Raw genomic sequence first — 16,572 nt, 5'->3', positions numbered from 1 at the left:
ATGACCATTTTATTGTAATATGCAGTCATCACTCTGATTATCTAAACATATTATTTTGATATGCATGTTTTTTTCATGTGGAGGAAGATCATCAAAAGTCTATGACTTGAGGCCTATTGCACCCACTGAATCCACTGAATTTAATTTCAGAAATATCCTCTTGGGGGTCGATTTATGTTTACACTTTTGTGCCACCTATTAAGGTTTGCACTGGCAGTGGGCCGTGCGACCCCCACCTCCCCCCCCCCGCGCGTTTCTTTAGAGGTGAGTGGTTTCATTTATCATCACTTTGGGCGTTTTTGAATGGAGAGCACAGCGGTGCCGGTAAGCCCCGCTGGGGGGAGCTCGCGTTCTCTCGGTCCTCTAGGCTTGTGTTGTATCACTGCCGATGCCTACGTACACTGATGGCGAACGTTTCAACTCCAGTGACATGTCGTGCTCGGCGAGCCCGCATTGGTGTCCGGGGTAGTCCCTCGAAATGCTTACATTTGGACATGTTCTGAGAATCTACTATGGCAGACGAGACGTGTTATAGTTCAACGTCTCAGAGACACCAACAGATCTGTAAAGGAGACATTTCCTGAATAACTATAGAAACAGACTGAAAATGCACACCATCTCGAACAAATCCCACTATACGGGCCTACCACAAACACACGCACATATCCACACCCCCCCCCCCCCCCCCCACACACACACACACACGTGGCCTCTCAGGCCCTGTTTCTTGCACATGAAAGGCCGTCTCCATCTATATATTTTTGGGCACTGGGAGGCGCATGTTGCCTGCGCTTGGCCGGGTTGAGGAAAGTAGTTTGCTGGTGCGTCGCAGCGATTTGGAGAGAGTCCGGGCACTGAGAATCACCTCAGCCTCGAACGCAAGTGAATGTAGCAGTCGGCAGAAAGCAGTCTAAATATAACACGCACACAGAAGCCTGTGACATACTCTGAACAAACAACACTGCCGCTCTTGTGCAAACCATCTGCAGCTGGATATATGGGGATAGTCCACAGTGACAGGTTCAGCGTTGTCTATCTAAACATGCAAATGTGTTGTGTGCCCGTTCAACTACACTGTTTCTGTTCAGAGGCGACACTATTTTCCTATCCGTGTATTGCGAGCACTCCAAATATATGGATGCTTCAATAAATATTGTTATTTCACAGCTGTCAGTGAGTTGTTTATGCTACTTATTTTGAATAGCAATGTATGTATTTCCACATCATTGCAACGGCATACTTTATGAGATGCGTAATGTGTTTCATAATATAAGGTTTATGTTCTCCTCCCACGCACTAAGCCCACCTTTACAAGCACATACTTGCCACATATAAATTAATGACAAAATCAGTGAAATGGACCATTGGATCCCCTTTGCTATAAAGACAACATTGACTGCTTCAAACTTGATTTTATAGACACAGTTATATCTAGTATTCGTTTGAAAGATGTATGTGGTTACAATTTTACAATGGAATGTCTCATGTTATTATGCCCAACTTCGCCACCTTGTTGTTCTCTATCGCTCTCTTTCTCTGCTGCTCATCAGCTATTCAATTCAATGAGTTGAAATCCCGCAGCCACCGGCAGGGGCGGATCCTCTGGCTGAGTTGTAACTGGCGTCCCAGATCACCAATGAGACGACAGATCTGCGGCTGTCAGTACATGGCATTGGCTGGCGCAGAAAGTGGGCTGCGGAAAAACCAACTAGCCGACCGTCGGACCTTCAGTCCTGTGCGAGCGGAGACCACCGGAGCGCCAAAGGAGCTGGGACAGTACAGATAACGTCAGTAAAGCAAAGAAGTCAGACAACAGCTACTATTTAACTGTTTCTTAGAAATAGGGATTATGACACCCACCAAACGTTGTTTTGGCTCTATACAATGACTGGATTATGTTTGTTTTTCTTTCAACGCATCTTTTCAATCTCCTTACTTATTGAGACGCATTCGTCATCACAGGAATGTGCGTTTTAGTAAGAATATCACGTTTCTCCTGAAGCCAAAGCTTGTTTGCTGAACTCGGCTGAGCAGGGGGAGAAAACGCTCTGGGGATCCGGTCAGCAGTGGACATCACAGAGGCAGCATGATTTTCGGCAGACAGCTCTAGTGTCCATGGAAAGAAGATTTCCATCTCTTTTCCACAAGCCTTAAGCAACTGCGCCTTAACTCAAGGAGCTGGTGATGGGAGTTTTGGAATAGATTTTTTTCCCAAGTGCACTTGTTGGTTTGGAGATGATTGTGTTTCTGCTTCTGCTGTGTCTTGCGAATGGCGTGGTCTCTCAGATACGTTACTCGGTACCGGAGGAGGAGGAGCACGGAACGTTCGTGGGGAATATCGCGGAGGACTTGGGTCTGGACCTTACGAAACTCGCGTCTCGCAGGTTTCAGACTGTGCCCAGCTCACGGAGCCCTTACCTGGAGGTGAACCTGGAAACCGGTGTGCTTTTCGTGAGCGAGAAGATTGACCGAGAGCGCATTTGTAAACAGAGTGCCACCTGCCTCCTCCACCTTGAGGTGTTTCTCGAGAACCCCCTCGAACTCTTCCGCGTCGAGATCGAGGTCTTGGACATTAACGACAATCCTCCCGAATTCCCGGAGACCGACATCACGGTAGAGATCTCAGAGAGTGCCACTCCGGGCACTCGCTTCCCGCTGGAGACTGCCTTCGACCCGGACGTTGGCAGTAACGCATTACGCACGTACGACATCACCACAAACAATTATTTTTACCTGGACGTACAGACGCAGACCGATGGGAATAAATTCGCCGAGCTGGTGCTGGAAAAGCCTCTTGATCGGGAGCAGCAGTCAGTTCACAGGTACGTGCTGACCGCAGTGGACGGTGGCCAGCCCCCGCGGACTGGCACGGCGCTGCTGGTAGTGAAAGTGCTCGACTCCAACGACAATGTTCCGGTGTTTGACCAGCCCGTGTATTCCATTAGCTTGGCTGAAAACGCGCCAGCGGGAACGCTGGTTATTCAGCTTAACGCGACCGACATGGATGAGGGACTGAACGGAGAAGTTGTGTATTCTTTCAGCAATCACATATCCAGTAGGGTTAAGGAGATATTCGACATAGACGCACGCACCGGGAGGATAGAAGTACGGGGGGATGTGGATTTCGAGGAGAGCGGTCTTTACCAGATATACGTGCAAGCAAAGGATATGGGACCAAACGCTGTGCCTGCGCACTGCAAAGTTCTGGTGCAAGTGACAGACGTGAATGACAATGCGCCTGAGATCACCTTCAGCACAGTCACGGAGTCCGTTAGCGAGAATGCCGCTCCGGGAACAGTAATAGCGCTGCTCAGCGTCACGGACAAGGATTCCGAGGAAAACGGACAGATTCACGTCGAAGTGCTTGGCGAAGTGCCATTTAAGCTGAAAACCTCGTTCAGGAACTACTACACTATTGTCACGGACGGCCCGCTGAACAGAGAGAGCGCAGATACCTATACAGTGACGGTGGTAGCCAGAGATAAAGGCTCCCCCTCTCTTGCCACAAGTAAATCGATTAAAGTCCAAGTTTCCGATGAAAATGACAATGCGCCAGCGTTTACGCAGCCCATTTATGATGTGTACGTAACTGAAAATAATGTTCCCGGTGCATACATTCACGCAGTGAATGCGATAGACCCCGATATTGGCCGAAATTCGCATTTAAATTACTCCATACTGGAGTGTGACATACAGGGTATGTCGGTCAAAACCTATGTGTCAATCAACAACGAGAGCGGAGCTCTATACGCCCTCAGGTCATTCGATTATGAGCAGCTCAAAGACTTTAGTTTCACAGTCCAGGCGACAGACAATGGCATCCCCGAGCTCTCTTCAAACGCTACAGTCAATGTGATTATCGTGGACCAGAATGACAATGCCCCCTCCGTGATTGCGCCACTGGGCAAGAACGGAACGGCCAGAGAACCTCTGCCCCGCTCAGCCGAGCCCGGATACCTGGTCGCTCGCATCGTCGCCATGGATGCAGATGATGGCGAGAACGCACGGCTGTCCTACAGCATTCAGAGGGGAAACGAAAACGGCATGTTCCGCATGGACTGGCGAACGGGCGAGCTAAGGACTGCGCGCAGGGTGTCTGCCAAGCGGGACCCCCAGCAGCTGTACGACCTGTTGATCGAGGTGAGGGACCACGGTCAGCCGCCTCTGTCCTCCAGCGCCAGCGTGATGGTGACGCTGGTGGACAGCGTGGTGGAGGGCCACAGCGGAGACCGGAGCGGCGCCGCCAAAGCGAAGGAGACCAGCCTGGACCTGACCCTGATCCTCATCATCGCCCTGGGCTCCGTTTCCTTCATCTTTATGCTCGCCATGATCGTGCTGGCCGTGCGCTGCCAGAAGGACAAAAAGCTGAACATCTACAGCACCTGCGTGAACAGCGACTGCTGCCTCCTGGGCTGCGGCGTGTGCTGCTGCGGCAGGCAGGCGCGGGCGGCGCGGAAGAAAAAAAAGCTCAGCAAGTCGGACATTATGCTGGTGCAGAGCGCGCACGCCAGCGCGGCCACCAACGCGGCCGTCAGCGTGGCGAGCGCGTCGCAGGTGCCCGTGGAGGAATCCGGAAGCTTCGGCTCGCTCCACCAGAACCAGAACTACTGTTACCAGGTATGTCTGACACCGGAGTCCGCCAAAACCGACCTCATGTTCCTCAAGGCCTGTAGCCCGTCGCGGAGCGCCGACACTGAACACAACCCTTGCGGAGCAATAGTAACAGGGTACACTGACCAGCAGCAACCAGACATCATATCCAACGGCAGCATCTTATCGAATGAGGTAAGGGCGCTTTATAACGGCTCAATACCTCATTCAAAACTACCCAGCCACTCCACAGCATGCTGCCATGGCCCCCTAAGTCAATAAAAGCTGAAAAACTGTGCAAAAGTGTGGTAGTCTTAGTTAATTGTGCCACGGAAAAATTGCTCTGTGGTGTGATTATAGAATGTAATAGCCTGCATCTGATACATTGGTCATGCCACAACGTTTGGCATGTGCATTATCTGGTTATAACTCAGAATTACTATTGAACATATGCGGTGCAATTTCTTCCAAACCCCGTGAAATAAGTAGCTGTAAAATAATCCTGAGAACACATGCTTTCGTTATGCATCAGGAGGCTTTAAAATGCCAACTGAAACAGGTTGATTACGCGTTGCTGGCACACTGACAAAGACAGCACACACACACACACACACACACACACCACACCACACCACACCACACCACACACACACACACACACACACACACACACACACACACACACACACACACACACACACACACACACACACACACACACACACACACAACCATGCCTGCAGTGATTGTATGATGCACACGCACTCACATACAAACACAGGCCATTGTATGGTGTGGTGTTTGTTGCACAAAAAATCCGCACAAAAAAACCCCCAGCAGCACCATGAAGTTGAGAAAAAAGACAAGGTTTTGGCTGCACGGCTGCAGAACAGGTCTTGGGCCAGGTCCCTTCAACCCTGAGTCTTCATTAGGCATGCCAAGCACGGCCCTGCAGAGTCACAGCAGAACAAAGATCCATCTATAGTTGAGCTGAGCTAAATAAGTGCTGCGCTTATTGGCTTTCTTGAACCGCAATGTCTCTGGGTAGGGCTATTTGTGAGGGAAAGATTGTCGAGGGAAACTATAAAGAAGCTCATCACAGAATCCTAATAATGATGGTCATTACAAAATGAATGACGGATTATAATTCATTGTTAATATTATTATTATCAAAATTATTATTGTTATAAGTATTATTATTATTATTATTGTTATCATCATTCATCTTATTGATGCTTTATATGCCACTGTCGGTGTTGAATCTTAACAATAATGTGATGCCTCCTTTTCGTTTCAGACCAAGCACCAGCGTGCGGAGTTGAGCTACCTGGTGGACAGGCCGAGGCGCGTGAACAGGTGAGAGAGCAAGCGCACCTGGAGCCTAGCCAGGTGTCTGCGAGGATGTCTCGCGAGTGCATTAACATTTATTTCGTTTATCTAACATTAAACGGGTGTCGCACATGCGAACTGCGGGGTGGCCGTTTCATGGCTCGGTGGAGAAGCTGGCGGTGTTATGTAAGCGTTTTTTTAAATATATATATTTTCCTCCACTCACCGCAGCATAGTCAGCAACTCTTACCAGCCAGGCATCTCTCTCTATAAAGTTTGAAGTTATTCTCGGTTTCAGAAATAATTGATTCCCTCTGCTCGTTCAGCTTTAAATCAGGCTGCGATTGTTTGAATGAGCTAAAATGTGTCGGGGGATTCATTTCTGAACAGAACAATATTGCAATGCGGTCATGCCGATTTTCCCTTTTCCTCGCCGTGACTGTCTATCTGTTTCATATACACTGAATTGAATCGTTTTGCACCTTTATGAAATGCTTCATGGGCAATTGAGTTTTCTGTCCTAATCCAGACTCTCCATATCTCGCAGCTCGGCCTTCCAGGAGGCGGATATCGTGAGCTCGAAAGACAGTGGCCACGGAGACAGCGAGCAAGGAGACAGTGACCACGACGCTACACATCGAGGACATTCTTCCGGTGGGTTTTCCAGCCTATTCTCTTCTCTTATCGATCTTGAGGCGTTTCATCAGACAACGTGGAGAACAGAGGATTTTGTGCCTGTAGTGATTTGAAGTGAAGTTAGGCCTGGGTAGAAGAGTCACCCCTCTCCACTGCCTTATAGTTCTCTCGCTGGCTGTTTCACACTGTACTCCTTGACCCGTGGTGCTGAATGGACAGCGACTCTCAGGTTCTTCTACTGTAGCTGTTCACTCACATGAATCGTGATCAAGTTTGTCTAACTGTAGTTGGCTTGAGAAAACAACAACAACAACAGAATAGCCTTGTCACAACCAAATTAAAGCCACAGAAAAGTTTGTGAAGCACCCATTCTGTCACAGGATACAAACCAGTCGTATTTTCTCCCGGAATTATCTCTTTAATAAGGTATTTATTTTTATCTTTCATGGGAAGCTTGTGTGGGACAATGGCGCTTTCTCTCATTTTAATCCGGTTGTTTGTAAATAGTCTGTTAATGAGGGCTCTAGCCCGTCCCATTGGTCCCTTTGAGTAACCCACTCAAGGGACGTGACGGAATTTAGAACAGGACAGGGCTAGCCCGTCATTGACGGTGTGGGAACGGGACCAAATAGGTTGAGTCGCAAACAAACAAGCGATTCATTGACTGCGCCCCCCAACCCTCTTTCACCCACCCACTCCTCCCTCCCCGCCTCCTTGCACCCGCGGGGCTGCTCTGCCCTCGCCCTTCCCGGTTGCACCCCATTTCACTCTTTTATCTCGTCACCTAAAAGTAACCCTGCGCAGCCATGCTGTAGAATAATCCGAAGCCCTTCCTTCTGAATTAATTTGATCGGGTGATTTGAAACATAGGCCTACCCTTTCTCTCTTTATCTCTCTCTTTGGCTGACCAGTGAGTAACACACAGGACACACAAACGCGTCTTTTGTTGTGAGGTGACACGGAACATGAATGGTTCGGTGTAGGGGTTTTGGTGTCATACAATTATGACAACGCAGTGTACAAATAAACACCAACCAAAGAGATGCATCTTATTAACATTAATTTGCCTTTGGTGAGCATATGCCCTCGGCCGCTATTTGGCATGCCATATGCCGCAAATGTAGCGTTCGGTTTCTTGGTCCCGCAGACGACCATATTGTTCATCACGGCACTGTAAAATATGGAAATATTACACTACACTTATTTGGTGAGAGGGTTGCAGTTTTCTCCTCTTGGAGTCCATCTGTCTGGTGTGAAGTGGGGCTGTGTTGTCCTCAGGCAATTTTCTCCTAGTTGTTTCAGTCATTGTTGCATTTTTTTCCTCCTGTTTGTTCAACACGGGGCTATCTCCGCGTTGGTGCTCATTTTCTGTCTGGATTAATTTCGCATCACACGGCGTTTTGTTTGATTAGGTTAACCCTTAGATGCATAAGTGGGGTCAAAAATGACCCCAGAGGTTGTTTTCTTGCAGTATCTTCTTCATTTTAATTTTTTTTCATTTAACCTTCTATGTATTCCTCAAATAGGTTGTCTTTGACATGAGGCCATTTGGATTTGTGTCTAACTGTTATATTTTTAAAGTAATTTAATGTTTTGTATCAGTACCACCGATCCGCATAGGTGGGGTCAAAAATGACCCCAAGCATTTTTTATGGAATTTCAAAAGTTAACCCTAGGATCTTTTGATTTTTATCAACTGTGGCAGTCAAGTATACATTTACTGTTGATTATCACATCTCATGTCAGCAGTTTCACCATCCTGAAGGCTATTTTTACACAACAACATAAATCTAAGTATCATCATACAATGTGGCGGCCAAGTGTTCATAGCGACGTCGCTTTTTGATCCTTCGATGTCCGCTCTTCCTATAATTGTGAAGCAGAATTCACCAAGCGATATTTACAGAGGGATTTGTTGATATAGCGCTCTTGGCCTGATTTGTATGACTTTTTATGCCTAAAAATAGGGCAAAAATCAATTTTTTAAGCCAATTGGCAGTACCTTCTGATTTACTGGATAACAAAAGAAGATATTCATAATCACCTCTGTAAAAGTTTTTTCATGTGATATATTAACACTACAAAAAAAATATTTTCAACCTGGCTTTTTCCAATGGTCAGATTCTTCACATCAAAAAATATATGCAAATTAGCGCATATTTAATTAGACATGACCTAATTAGCATATTTAAACATAAATACAGAAAACTTGCAATACGTTTTTTTCTCCTATTTATGTGAGTATTCAACTGGTAAAGTTTCATGAAGATATCTCTAAGTTAAAAATTTTACCCTATTCACCTATGTTGAGATCATTTTAGGATGTTTACCTTTTTTGCCTATCTAAAAGCTGTTTTGTAATAAAATGTTAATAAAAAGTGATGCATCAATATATCCAACATGAAATAAAAACATTTTAGACAAATATATAATAAAAATCATCATCTTTAACCAAAATGAGAGACATTATTTGAGTTTACAGCAAAAAACGCATGCATTCTAATTGGGGTCATTTTTGACCCCACTCATGGAAGAGTGTAGGTATTGGTAGCCTATGCATCTAAGGGTTAATTGAACGAGCTGCTTTCCTTGTGTTTGATTCGTGTTTGGGAGTGGCAACACTGTGAGAATTAATGGGAGACTTGGAAGTGATCAGCTTACCCTACTGAACTTATTTATTTAGCCGGTTTTCTATTACTCTACCCCATCTCTCTCTCTCTCTCTCTCTCTCTCTCAGAGTCTCTCTCTCTTGCTCTCTCTCCTTCTCTCCACTCCTGAATGCATTTTCTGGGAAACTTCATTTGGCTAAATGCTGGAGCTCAACCCGGTCTGCCAGGATTTAGCTCCGCGGAGATGCTCTTCTCTGCTGTCATTACCATAGCGCTTAAGATGGAGGTCAACCATGTCAGCGCTCAATACCAGCTCTTTAATATCCTCTGAGGGGAAAGCAACCGCTGAGATCTTGTTTGTGATTATTTCCTCCTCAAAAGTACACTATTATCTGCTGTTAGGCTGGAAGATAATTTCACATTTTTGATAATGTAATTTAGTGAGAGGACGTATATTCTGTTTGCACCAAGCATCCTGATGTTATGAATATTTCTATGATTGGATACGCAATGGGGCCATCAGAGCAAAGTAGTAGGCTACCTTGCTCTCTCTCTCTCTCTCTCTCTCTCTCTCTCTCTCTCTCTCTCTCTCTCTCTCTCTCTCACTCTATCTCTCTCAGACTCTCCCTTTCCCCTACCTCTCCTCTCATTTCTTCTCCAGCAGCCTGCCATGTCGCAGTAAATCCCTCATTTAGACTTCCGTTCACGTTATCACCAGGGTAACAGCTCGCTGATCAGTAATTTATTTCGAGACCTCTGCATACCAATTAGCAAACGAAGGTTATTATCAGGCCCCAGTTTACAGTACCCTGCTCAGAGGAGAGGCTCAAAAAAAGGGAGGTTGTTGGGGAGAGACGGGGTCAGTGAGTTAACAAAACTCCTCCCTTTCTCCTTCCACTTTAGGCTTACCACAATACATTTCCCTCTCACTCACAATCTCCCCTCCTCCTGCTTCACGACCTTGTTTTCTTTGTTTGGATAGCTCCAGGAGTTGTTGACTTAGCACTGGCAGAGCAAGCTGTGGTACATTTGGCCTACAGTTTGGCTAATGCCCTTTGGAAGTTGGCAGCGCAGAATTGCGCCAACTCTCCTGCATGTCTCTCTAAGGAATTAATACCCCTACTATTTGATATTGACTTTGATTCAGGTCTTCCTCAAGAGACAACCTTGGCAATATATCCCACCTTTTTTTTCCGTTTGCTCCAGACCTCTTCCGAATGGTGCTCGGGGCGAGCCTAGGAGGGACGGGCGATTGCATTAATTTCATCAAATGTCAGGGAATATTGAGATGTCTCTGTGTGATTATGCGTTTTGAAATTTCTGTCTGCCCTTTGGTGGCCTTATCGGTGGTGGTCTCTTTCTCTCTCTTCCTTTCTTTTTTTCTTTCTTTCTCTTTTTGATAATTTTCCAATATTTCTGTTTGTCTATCTGACTGTCTTCATTTCTTCTATCTTTCTTGCCTTCTTTCCTTTGATTACTGTCTCTGTGTCTGACTCAGACTGTGACACACACACACACACACACACACACACACAAGCTAATATCCCCTCCTGATTTAATGGCGCTGTGGAGATTCTTTTGGGGTGTGGCTTAAGTTCTCCTGCAAACGTATTGACGGCTCAAAGACACATTGTGGACAAATAAAAGGCTTTTCCGCAAACAGCCGGTAGTAAGAAAACGCAGATTCCTCTGTGGATTATAGGAGCTAAGACTCTGTTTTGAGACACTTGTCAGAATATGCTTGTGTGTTTTTCGGGGTGTGTGTGTGTGTGTGTGTGTGTGTATGTGGTGTGTATGGGGGGGTGTTAGTATGCTGCACAGTGTTAATCCTCTTTGGTGGAGCAGCTCAAATTCCCCCTGTGCTGACCTGGTCAGAGGGCTGTCTGTGAGGTCGTGCAGACTGGGGGATTAGCTCTCCATTCACTCCCCACTCAGACGACGTGGATGGCTGACCGGCCATTTTGACTCGCAACACCTATCACTCACCCACACGTACAAACGTGCACACTCAAAGGCGCAGACATACAGTACACAAACACACATGCTCACACACACACAAAGACCAAACATTAATGCACACACATTCTCTTTATCACAATAGGGCACACCCACACACACACACACACACACACACACACACACACAATTGCACCCACACACTCGCACTCACACAAATCACTCACACTCACACTCACACTCACACACACACACACACACACACACACACACACACACACACACACACACACACACACACACATTTACCTGCTGTAATGAGTACCCCTCTCGCCCCAAAGGGTTTTTAATCACAGAATAATTCAGACAGAGATGCATGGAGGTGGGCTGATGAGTGAAGCTGCCAATTCTTTCTATTTCTCTATTTCCTATTTCTCTCTCCCTCTTTCTCTCTGTCTACAACCCCCCCCCCCCCACACACACACACACACTCCCCCCATCACCACCACACACCCCTTGGCAACTCCAATTATCCATGCTGGGACCCTGCCGTGAGACTTTTCCACCACTTAAACATGTCTAACGGGATCCCTGAGTCACAGAAGGCCTCCATTTTGAGCTGTCTTGTCTGTAGAGGCAGAGGAAGAGGAAGAAGAAGAGGAGGAGGAGGAGGAGGCTCACATGACTTGCATTTGTTCTCTTGCCATTTCGTAATAACAGAGCCCAAGCTCTCTGCCTTTGGATGTGAGAGGTTTTAGCTCCGATAATTTTTGCATATTAAGAATCACAAGAGACTATTTTCTTTCTCCTTTGATGTGTTTGATCATTTTTCTGATTATTATTTTATTTTTTTTACTTTATTATTCTTTGCCCACCCCTCCACCACCACCACCACCACCATGCCTACCCTCCCCCTCCCTGATCATCCGTTGAGAGTTAGCACAGATAATAGAATAGAGGTAGATTTGAATTTCAAGCTGAGTTCTTCTGGCTCTGTCTTCTGAGTTTATGCCGAACCCTTTTGTTTGATTCTTTTCTTTGCGAATCTGTGAGGGTGTGAGTGTGTGTGTGTGTGTGTGTATATATGTGAGTGAGTGTGAGTGTGTGGGTGGGTGTGTGTGAGAGAGGGAGAGATGGGGGAGCTCATGTGACCTCTCTATCCCTCTATCACAGAGCTCAGTGGAGGAGAGGAAGGAGGAGAAAAGAGAGAGAGGGGGGGGGGGGGGGGCGGTAGGGTTTATCTACTGGCCTGCCTCATCACCCTGTCTCCCTTTGATCTCACAAGGAGAAAGAGAGGACCCCGCTAGGAGGAATTAGAGATTTGACTTCTCATACTGAGCCCTGTGTGTGTGTGTGTGTGTGTGTGTGTGTGTGAGAGAGAGAGAGGGAGAGAGAAAGTGTGTGTGTGTGTGTGTGTGTGTGTTCGTCCTCCTTACGTAGCTTTGATCATAGTTATTACACATTTTGCGGAGTCTCTCTCTCTCCATTTTTTTCCTGACAAAAAGGGGATGGCGAGGAGCGAAACCCAGTCGTCAGGGTGATTAGATTTGCCCGAGCGAAACTCATTTAGTCCCTATCACGCCCAGGGTTTTTAATAGTTTCAAATTAAGTCATTAATGTCATATTTAGTCCTGAATTATTTCTGTGTGGCTCTTGAGTTTGTCATTGCCAACTTTTCAGCTGTCTCCTGTGCATCAGAACATGAGTTGCTGTGCATGGGGCTTTTTGAGTATAATTTTTTATGTGTGCGTGTTACAGAATTGATCCATTAGAGTAATTTATGATTTCTGTACATTTATGGGATTTTATGTATAAAATCTATAATTCATTTTGCAATATGTTGTTGTAAGAGCAGTAACACCCTACTATACACGTTATCTCACATACAACAGTTTTATATACACCGGTAGGCACACTTATAGTGTGTATTTTTATTTATTTATATGTAGGTATAAGAACTGAATAAAGATGAAGAAATGCACACACATGTACAGTACAGTATATAGTCATATATCAACATTTGAACAGCAGGCAGATTCTGACGTTCTCTTCTCTTCTCTCCCCTGTTGTGTGTGTAGGCGCTGATCTCTTCTCGAACTGCACGGAAGAGTGTAAAGCGCTGGGCCATTCTGACCGATGCTGGATGCCCACCTTCGTGCCCACGGACAGTCGCCAGGGCGCCGACTACCGTAGCAACCTCCACGTGCCAGGCATGGACTCCGTGCCCGACACTGAGGTATTTGAGAGCGAGGCACAGCCTGGGGATAAGTCATTCTCCACCTTTGGCAAAGAGACGTCCCTCCACAACCACCACCTCCACCACAACCACAACCACAGCCACCACCAAACCAACCACCAGTACAATCAACACAACCTCCACCATCATGGCACCATAGACCGGAGAGAGTTAGATGCACTTCTGTCTTCTAACTCGCGCGCACCTTACAAACCTGCCTACATGAGTGAGTATTCAGGGTGACAGCCATCCCAGTAAATCTCCTCTCTGATCTGACTTAATGGCGAGAGATTGCGAGGCGGAGGGACAATCTGACCCACTCAAATGCTAACGCTAACACTAGCGCTGCTAACCCTCCTCACTCCTTTAAAAAAACCCTAAAAGCTTTATAGTCAATTCTAATACCTCGAAGTGCCTTTTCCTCTCTATAACTTCCCTTACACTTCCACACCTACACTGGTACTCTACTCATCTCCCATCCCTTCATCTCTCCAGCCTTTCATGCCGACCCCCTTTATGCCTTCGCTTCTCCCCTTCCACTGCACCACTTCCTTTGTTTTTTCCCCAATCCACTTTGGACCTTTGCTGTGAGCAGTCCTGGTCTGTGAATGTGTGTCTTGGTGACTTGTGACTACTGTGGAGATGCATTGCATTGCATTGCTGTGAATGTGTTGTGTGTCTAAAGTCATAATCTCTGTGGAAAAAAAAGAAATATGATAATGTAACTGGAAATGTTATGTTTAGGGAGTATGTGATGGAAAACACAACTAATGTTAAAATAAAATGTATTTTGTTCAATTAATTGCCAAAGATTGATATATTTCTCTCGATCACAATTATGATATGTAATCCCAATGTAGCTCTGGGATAATTTAGCTAATACATTTAGAAACAGATTTAGAAGTAGACTATCTGTGTCATAGATTACTGTTATAGACTTTGTTGTTCAGTAACTTCAAATAACATGCCTCTAGTGTACATTGATTTTTTTTTAACTGCAATTATTTAACAATATTGCCAGTTATGATATAAATGTTGTATGAACTTTAATTAACATGAGTTGTATTAGCATTGATGAGAGCTGGCACAGTGTTTATAGTGTGTGTTGGCTGACAGCATAGTCAATGTTGCTGTTATCTTGAATCACTCACTGTTGTGGGTGAGAACTTGACAGAAATAGTACCGTTGCCGGCCTCTGTTGTCTTCACACGGATGCTACACTGTTTGCATTGTGAGAAGATTAGTCGGAATGTACTGTAGGAAGAGACAGAGTTTTGGCTAAATCTCCAACTGCAGTAAACCTAACGAAATGTGTGTGTGTGTTTGTGTGTTGTCTGTATGTGCTTCTCTCCAGCAGCGCGGAAAAGGATATGCTAGCTCTTTTCGTGTGGACATACCAGAGACCGCATGAGTTTCTTTTTTCATTTCTTTTTTTCGTTTGTTTGTTTTTGCACAATCAGTCACAACCGATGAGGAAGAGCATCAAGATTTTTTCGACTCCGTTCCTTTAGCCGTCCATCTTGCTGCCTGAACCCATGGACTGCTCTTGCAGACACTTTATCGAAGGCTGGACAAAAAAAAAAGAAAGAAAGAAAGAGAAAAAAGAAAGAGTGAGAGAAAGAGACTCAATACGGAAGGCAAAGCGGCAAAGATACACACTCACATGGGTTTGGATCTCAGCCGGACTGAGAGAAGGAGCTTAGAGCATGGGACGGACAGATGAGAACCGAGGAGAGGAGCGATCGAGGAGGAGGAGGAGGAAGAGGAGAAATGGAGACGAATGAGAGAGGAGCTGTTCCTCTCGCGTCATCCGTGTGTGCCTGTTTACAGCGCTACTGTATATCTTTCAAAGGAACACAAACAAACAAACAAACAAAAACAAAACAAGAACAACAACAAAAAATAAATAAAAGGAACGTTTGTGAAGACAAAATGGAAGATGGTGGAAAAAAAGAGACAAAGTTGTCGAAAAAACAGAAATATTCACTGAGCCCTTTAGTTATTTGTACACACACCGAGAAAGCCAACTGTACAGGAGAATTCTTTGTGCATTACTAAATGCAATATCACTCTTTTAGACTTGACTGTTTTCTACTCTGTGTGTGAGTATGTGTGCATTTGCGTGTGTGTGGGTGTGGGTGTGTGTGTGTGTGTGTGTGTGTGTGTGTGTGGTCAGGTGTTTCTCCAGGTCTATTCCTATTACTTTATAAAAAACAAAAGGAAAAAAAAACGAAAAAAAAAACTGGTGGGCAGGAGTTTGGTGAGGAGATGATTTTGGGGCAGTTTTAGTTCATTTTATTTTGTTGCGGGAGGGCAGTTCTGTTTTTGCGTTCAGCATAGTGGGCCAAGACTGTATTGGCCCACCACTCACCTCTCAGAAACATCCCGTAGTTTATATCACGTGTGAAAAAAGTGTTTACTGTACTATTTTAAAAGCTTCAAAAATAAATACAAATCTATATATATATAAATCTATCTATATATATATCTTAACTTTTTCTCTCAGAAGGTGTGGTATCTGAACACTATGTTTTTTCCAGTGTAGTCTCGGCTGCTCAGAAGCTAGTGCTTACGTGACAAACATACAGGGGTACTCAGTTGGACAGCAAGCCTTATCTTGACATGTTTTCATCATTTCAGAAAGTATTCTCTTTTTTCCACTTTTTTGGATATTGAGATTCATGTCTACAAATAAAAAGGAAAGTAAGACTTTAGATTTGAATTCATTGTAATTCTGTGTTAATGTAGCCAAAAAATGCGCCATTTTTTAACCAGAGGCCAAATATGAGAGGATTATACAGTATAACACTTAAACACAAACAAGGACATGTACACACACACACACACACACACACACACACACACACACACACCCCATGGAGGCACACCTAAATATAAAGAGGTGACCAATAAACTGACAAACAAGAACTGTGAGAGCCTCCTGTGTTTTATGTCAATTTATTTCTCTCTCTCTCTCTCTATTTCTCTCTCCCCTCTCTCTTTCTTTCTATGTGTGTGTTGAGTTTTGTTTGTGTGTATCCGTGTATTCAGTGTCATTTTGTGTCATTTCGCTATTTGTCTCTTAGCAGCCCCATGGAGAAATCAAAGGTACAAGTACACCATTTGAAAATACTTTTCTGCCAGCACTATTAATTATTACCTAGAATAGTGTCACACCAAGATACACCCACAGAACATCGGACGGGATATTCATTA

The 16,572-nt window shown here is 45.2% G+C and overlaps 1 protein-coding gene across 6 annotated transcripts; it reads left to right on the top strand.

Moving 5' to 3' along the window:
- The first annotated feature begins 1,747 nt into the window (after positions 1–1,747).
- LOC134069115 (protocadherin-10-like) lies at positions 1,748–16,231 on the top strand. 6 transcript variants are annotated; one of them, XM_062524981.1, is made up of 5 exons: positions 1,748–4,617; positions 5,888–5,946; positions 6,467–6,573; positions 13,199–13,582; positions 14,711–16,231. In XM_062524981.1, the coding sequence occupies exons 1-5, from the start codon at positions 2,236–2,238 to the stop codon at positions 14,731–14,733; spliced, it is 2,955 nt and encodes a 984-aa protein (XP_062380965.1). In that variant the 5' UTR covers positions 1,748–2,235; the 3' UTR covers positions 14,734–16,231. The 6 variants fall into 6 exon arrangements, with proteins under 6 accessions (XP_062380965.1, XP_062380964.1, XP_062380963.1 ...); XM_062524980.1 differs by having other exon boundaries at positions 6,449–6,573; XM_062524979.1 differs by having other exon boundaries at positions 1,748–4,785; positions 14,714–16,231.
- The last annotated feature ends 341 nt before the right edge of the window (positions 16,232–16,572 follow it).

Source organism: Sardina pilchardus, chromosome 21, assembly GCF_963854185.1.
Source record: "Sardina pilchardus chromosome 21, fSarPil1.1, whole genome shotgun sequence".
NCBI classification, from domain to species: Eukaryota; Metazoa; Chordata; class Actinopteri; order Clupeiformes; family Clupeidae; genus Sardina; species Sardina pilchardus.
This window is presented reverse-complemented; position numbering and strand designations above follow the sequence as displayed.

What these genes read in the sequence shown, in the direction of transcription:
- LOC134069115 (XM_062524976.1), top strand. Translation starts at nt 2,236, where the DNA reads ATGATTGTGTTTCTGCTTCTGCTGTGTCTTGCGAATGGCGTGGTCTCT. An exon ending in ACATCGAGGACATTCTTCCG is followed by an intron (nt 6,574 to 13,198) that starts GTGGGTTTTCCA and finishes TTGTGTGTGTAG; the next exon opens with GCGCTGATCTCTTCTCGAAC. An exon ending in TTACAAACCTGCCTACATGA is followed by an intron (nt 13,583 to 14,710) that starts GTGAGTATTCAG and finishes GCTTCTCTCCAG; the next exon opens with CAGCGCGGAAAAGGATATGC.